Genomic DNA, 6908 nt, shown 5'->3' with positions numbered 1-6908 from the left:
AGACAAATACAAATCATGTCTATGCATGCATTTATTCACAGAATGGCTGTGTTGGTCTGTGTTAAAAAACTAACACTAGTTTCTCTAATCTTTTTGTATTCTATCTATTTGGTTTCTTTTTATTTTTTAGACAATTAACAAAAGCCAAAAAAAAAAACCCTCTAACACTAGCTTGCTCTATTCTTTTTCTATTCTATGTGTTTTCATTTGATTTATTATATAATATAAAAATTGCTATGTGTACTGCCTTGAGCTAACTGAGACTTGTTATAGAACTTGCATATCATTGCTCTTTTGCTGATTTTGATTGCTTCCATTGTCCTCATTTGTAAGTCGCTTTGGATAAAAGCATCTGCTAAATGACTAAATGTAAAGTGTTGAACTACTCATATAACTCACCTCATGAAGTTAGCAACTCTAAAGAAGTACATTTCTTAATTCCCACATAGTTTTAATGACAATTATTTTAAAATGTGAAAAATATAATAATGCAGAATGAATATTTATGCCCAAACCTTTGTATATACCTAGTATAATAGTACACATATAATTATAAAACTCCAGCTGTTGGCTTTGAGAGCTGTAGAAACACTTCAGATGTAATCAGTGTGACAGAGGTTTAGCTCTGTCTTCAGCTGTAGATGGTGCTTGGGTTGGGCAGCTTTGAGGGGGTCCTGCACAGCTCCTCCTTTAGATCCGTGACATTGGTCCAGTTGTCATGGAAATAGTTCAGACGCATAAATTTGACAAAGAGTCTTCAAAGGCACAAAAGCCAGGATGATGAACAAGGATTAAGCTCGATGCATCTGAGACGCCATAGACAAATATTCCTGCTTCAAAAGCATTAAAAAGCACTTCTTTAGGGGTGTTTCACAGGCTATATGTCATTTTTATAAATTAAGGGAATGTTTGGTTTTCACAAGAGTAGACTTTGCGCGGTACAAATGCGACAGAACAATTGCATTTAACATTGGAGCAGCAAGTGCTTTTGCTTGGACACGCGAGATGGCCAGAGTGCGATGCATTCAGCTCCTGTCAGCATGGTTTGTTCTGTTCAGCTTAATGACACGCCAGAGTCACTCCATCGAGACAGGTAGGGTGATGGGTGTTCAGTTCTCACGATTTATCCCACTATTACCTCGTTGACTCCGACACTTGTTGCAATCGGGTTTCTTCTTGTATTCTCATTTGTGTGTATTGGCATTAGAACTAGTTGGAATTGCAATGGCCTTCACACACATTTGGCTTGTCCTGTGTCATTTGTCTTACCACAGTAATCTAATGAAGTTGAAAGCTGAAATTTAAAGTAGATTCAAAATTACATTTAATCTTTGATTAGTAGTTTTTCAGTTCCTAAAATGTTTTTAAAATGTTTTAATGCCTAAATTTTAAAAACGAACACACAGTGAAATAATAAAATTCATTTATTTTTTTAAAAACGTTTTATTATTTTTGATTTTACTTACAAAATGTGTGTATGTGTGTTAATATGCATGCATGTTATTATTATTATTATTATTATTATAAAAATGTATTGAACATGTTATAACAAAACACTTTACCAAAATCTAAAATAAAATATATATTAATGTATATTTAATTACATATAGCCTACAAACATTACAATGTTTGTAGTAAACCTATTTTATAATAAACTGCACTTATTTATATATAGACATGTACACAGTTATCCTTTGATATGAAAATCATTTATTGTTTTTCATTATGAGATAATATATCTGGCTAAGGATGATTCATTTGATCTGACATTAAAAAACTGATATAGCGCCTCCTCATCTGGTCCTGTGAAAAGGCCCTGGCATCTGTGTCATTACCCACTGAGTTGGCACGCTCTCTGCTGTTTCTCTAGAATTTGAAATTACAGTGTGATTGGAGTTAAGAGCGCTTTGGTCTGGCCAATTAAAACATTTATAGGGAACTTACTATTCTGCTGCTGCTCTTTTTTGTGAAAACTCAGTTGAGGACACATGGTTACAGAATATTTTGAGGTATTGGTCCTTTTCCACCAGTAGAAGGTTTCTCTGGACATTCCTGGCAGTGAGACATCACGGATCTACCGGTTGCCCTTGGTAACAAAGCTAATAAACCAAGGAGAGGTTGTAAATCTTCCTATTATTTGGTTCGTACCCCAGAATGGGGGGGATGCAAAGCCGGTTCATGCTTGTGGTCTTTCTAAATTCGAACTGGATTTGTTCTGTTTTTCCTTCCATCCATGTGTTCTTTGTTTCAGTCTACATGACTGTTAAAGGAATAGTTCATCCAAAAAATGAAAATTTGCACCCAAAAATGAAAATATCAACCTCAGGCCAGTTTGTTTCTTTATCAGAACAGATTTGGAGAAATGTGGTGTTGCATCAGTTGGATCCTCTGTAGTGAATGGGTGCCGTCAATATGAGAGTCTAAACAGCTGATAAAAGTAATCCACACAACTCAAGTCCATCAGTTAATGTCTTCCTCTATTGAAAAAGTCCATCCCCTGTTGTCCTCTCACATCAAAATCCATAAACATATTTGTTCTGAACTGTTTTCACCTCAAAATGATGCTTGATCTGATTCAGACGAGACAACTTTTTACTGGAGAAAGCATTATTATGGATAGAGGACTCGTATTTTAAGCAATGGCTTAAAGTTAAAAACTTCTTGATGGATTTGTTTAATATGAACAAGAAGCTTTTCAGTTCACAAGATGTTAATTGATGGACTGGAGTCATGTGGATTACTTGATTTTGAATCTAATGGCCATCTCAATTTTCCCAACAGTGAATGTTGTGGACTTCTGTGGCCAGACAATACAGGGGGACGGCATGATCATAAAGTCCCACCAGGAGTCCCGGAAGTACTATTTTGTCTCCATTGGGACAGATTGCCACCTCACCATGCAGTCCGCCACCCCCCGGGACAAGGTGCAGTTCTACTTTCGCTTCTTTCTGGTCTACAGCCTGCTAAGAGTGTCCCCACACAGCCCCGCACCAATCTTCCCAGAATCACCCAGGGGGTCCTCCTCTTCTGGCCCGACGCGGCCTGATCTGAGCTTGGAGCCAACCACCGGGGAGGGGCCTGAAGACCCCTGCCATGCTGGCTCTTACATCCAGTTCTACGACGGGAGGGATAAGTCTGCAGCCCCTATTGGCCAGCCACTCTGTGGGAAGAGCCCTCCCCGGCCAGTGTTGTCAACGGGCAACTTTCTAACTCTACGTCTTGTGACGCGAGGAACTCAGCCAAGGGTTGACTTTGTTGGAGACTTTACTTCATTCAGGCTGGGTTAGAATGAATTTACATTCACTTCTCTTTTTCTTGAAGTTGATGCATGATAGAATATCAACAATCTGCTCATATTGTTTGTCTCTCCAGGTTTTAACCAATCAGAATGCAGCGGAGAACCTTACTTCAACTGTCGCAATGGAAAGTGTGTTCCCGTGAGTCTGGTTTGTGCCGATGATAAAGGCATTGACAACTGTGGCGATGGCAGTGACTTAATCGATTACCCTGGTTGCAATGGTCAGTGAGTTTATTTTGAGAAGGCTTTTCCATCTGGGATTTGTTCTTGATAGATCTTGCTCTTGTTTTTGTGTGTTTCAGGTCCCCTATCTACACCCAAGCCCCCACAGCATCATGTTACCCAACCTACACAGACGCTGGATGTTCCCACTCAGACAGTGTCCACTTTAAAGAACTGTGCCACTCCAAACGCCATTCCTGATCCAGATTCTGTGACCGGTAAGTAGTTCTTAAATGCAATAAAGAATATGCAGCCAAACAGAATAAATATTAAAAATGAAGGTTCTTTATTGGCATCTAAGGTTCCATGAAGAAACTTCAGCATCCATGGATGTTTTTCAGGCTTCCCAGAATTCTGTATGGTTAACTGCAGAAGGCCTAACTATCAGAACCAAGCACATGTTACTGTCTAAGCATTCAGTAAATCAAATCAGTTTTACATAGTTGTGGGTTTAAAGTCGCTAAAGCAACTGTACAATATCCACCATCTTGTTTTAAGTGCATATTTAGACCTTAAAAATTAAGTTAGATAGATAGATGGAAAACCTAGTGTAAGAAGATGGTTAAATGCACAAAACCTAAATATATCGACTACTCCTCAGAAGAGCACCTCTTTTTGAGTGTCCATAAATTTAACTTTATTGCTGTATAATGGGGAACTCTGAAAGGCTAAGGACACAAAGCTAATTGAGGAGCACATAAATGTTCATTGCAAACAGTGAGCAGTAAATCAGCTTTTCGTTGTAACTTCTCAAAAGCACTAGTCTGCTAAGTAGTTACTTGTGCATTTGAACTAAAAGCTGACATTTAACTCCACATTCGATCTAAACTGCTTTTACAAATCCACAGGTGTTTGAACAATACCACACCACTTGAAGAAACAGATTTCACAAAGAAAGCTTTAGGGACTATCATATCATATTTTACTGTATAAAATGATATGATGAAGAACACATAGTTGCCAGACTCAACAAAAATCCTCTAAAACTATTAAATTTTTTAAATAAAGCTGAATGAAAATATAAATATTAGATGAAATACTTAAAAAACTTGAATAAAAATAAATTAAAGCTTATTAAAAACTAAATCTGATACATCATATTAATAAATATTATAATAGCAAATAAACTGTTATAAACTTAACACTGTTGATAGGTAAGCAATATGATACATAAATGTTCAATACGTAAATATATTACATAATTAAATGATAATCACAATTAAATTAATGTAGTTTATTAGCTGTTGGCATGTGGTCTGCTTGATCTGATTGAATGCAATTGTATTTTATTTTATTTTTTATATTAATGTAAGTTTAGGTTAAGGAACTATATTGCTTGATTTATTCTAATAACTATTATTAATATAAGTATTTATTGAGCAAAGTGTCTTTTATAATTGCTTTTGCTGCTTACTTAATCATGCAAAATGTACTATAATACACACACAATCGTGGCTTATTGCTTTATTTTAAAAGACGTCTCCTTAGCATTTTGGTCTGTTTATTAACTGATTCCATAAATGCCATTTTTTGCAGGTTTAAGAATATGCAGTGAGTGAGTGTTTGTGCTGAATATATTTAAATCTCACTGGGAACTGTACGTCCTAGTCCTTTAATGAAATCCTTTCTTCTCCAGATTCCCAGTCTTCCATTTCTCTGCTGGTGCTGTATGTAGTTCTGGGTGTGATGGCAGGAGGGGTTCTCATGTGCTGGTGCTGTTGGGCCCCTGGCTGGTTCCTGTGGCGCGTGAGTGTGTTTCGCTTCTTGCCCTGCTGCAACTCCTGCTGTGCGTCCTGCCAGCTCTGCGGACAGAGCTGCTCGCAAAACAAGGACCACCGACTGGCCAAGGTTACACCGGAAGGAGCCTCAACTCCTGTGTCTTCTGCCACAACAGTGGCTGTGTAAATACACTCATCTGATATCTCCTATAGATCCTTAAAAGACTCATAATGGAGATGATGAGGACAGTATGTTAGGGAGTGGTATATTAGAAGTGTTCCTTTTTCAGTTTTTACAATGAAAAAGGAGCAAGAACTGTGTTTTTCACTGATATATTTTTGTTTTCAAAAATAATAGAATATAATTCCATGATTTATAACAAAATCTGCTGTTTTTATTTTTTTAAACTGGATTTGTTATATATATTTCATAGAAATTTGATCTGTGGAAACATCATGAGCTGAGATTTCTAGTTTCTAGCTGGTTTTGTAAAATTCCTCTCTAATTACCTCAGTGGGTTACAGCTAACACTAGGATAATCCAGCTACAAAGGACTGGAAAATATTTTATTATTTAAAGTTTCCAATAAAATGCTCATAAAGCTACCAAAGCTACCAGAGAGCATTATTATAGCTGCATTTTGTTGGAGTTACTGGTCACTCTCCTCCAGTTGATAATATTGTGAAGTTTTTGGACCAATCTGTTTCCTGAACATGTGCAGTTGTGACTCTGTTTTATCAAACTATTGGATTGCATATAACAACTGAGTAGATTGAAGGTTATGCCAAAAAATTATAATACTCATAAGCTTTGTTCTGAAAAGGAATAGATTCTTAGGAATAGAATACAATTATTTAAAGAAATAGTTCACCCAAAAATTTAAATTTGCTTAAAATGTACTCACCCTCAGACCATCCAAGATGTAGATGAGTTTCTTTATCAGTCAAATTTGGAGAAATTCAGTGTAACGTCTTGCTCACCAATGGATCCTCTGCAGTGAATGGGTGTCGTCATAATGAGAGTCCAAACAGCTGATAAAACATCACAATAATTCACAAGTAATCCACACACAACTTCAGACCATCACTTCTGGCCAAAATACCAGTCCATAATCCATAATAATACTTCCACAAGTGCTTCATCAAACCTGTTTTGATGAAGAAACAAACTCATCTACATCTGAAGGTGAGAACATTTTGATTTTTGGGTATTCCAGTATTATGATTTATTTTTTATTTTTATGCATCAGTCCACTGGAATAGAAGATAATATGACATGTCTCACAGCTTTTGTCAGGCATTTTGAATTTGTGTTGATATAATTGAATTTGTGTTGATATAGCTTTAAAAATTAAACATAAACAAGGTCAGTCCTATTGAAATTATGAGAAAGGGTCAAAAGTTTTCCCATGGTGATTTGGATTAAACATTACAGCCTGTATATTTAAAAATAACTTTTTTATTTGTATTTATTTGTCATATGTACATCACACATTTCGAAAAATTCAATACAATATTATTACATAAAAAATAAAAAAAACCACTCGGATATCTCAAATTTCAAAACAAACAACAATGATGATAAAAAATCAAAAGAGTCAGATTCTCCTTCACAACCATTACAAAAGAAATATAAAGCCTTTCACACACCTACATTCCTAACACTCCTT

The 6908-nt window shown here is 36.1% G+C and overlaps 1 protein-coding gene across 1 annotated transcript; it reads left to right on the top strand.

Annotated features, from left to right (window-relative positions):
* Positions 1–363: 363 nt before the first annotated feature.
* Positions 364–6207, top strand: ldlrad2 (low density lipoprotein receptor class A domain containing 2). Its single transcript, XM_042733823.1, has 5 exons — positions 364–1093; positions 2782–3282; positions 3373–3519; positions 3601–3738; positions 5157–6207. The coding sequence occupies exons 1-5, from the start codon at positions 1006–1008 to the stop codon at positions 5423–5425; spliced, it is 1143 nt and encodes a 380-aa protein (XP_042589757.1). The 5' UTR covers positions 364–1005; the 3' UTR covers positions 5426–6207.
* The last annotated feature ends 701 nt before the right edge of the window (positions 6208–6908 follow it).

Source organism: Cyprinus carpio, chromosome B11 (genome assembly GCF_018340385.1).
Source record: "Cyprinus carpio isolate SPL01 chromosome B11, ASM1834038v1, whole genome shotgun sequence".
Classification (NCBI taxonomy): Eukaryota; Metazoa; Chordata; class Actinopteri; order Cypriniformes; family Cyprinidae; genus Cyprinus; species Cyprinus carpio.
The sequence above is the reverse complement of the archived record's forward strand: the minus strand, read 5'-3'. Positions and strand labels throughout refer to the sequence as shown.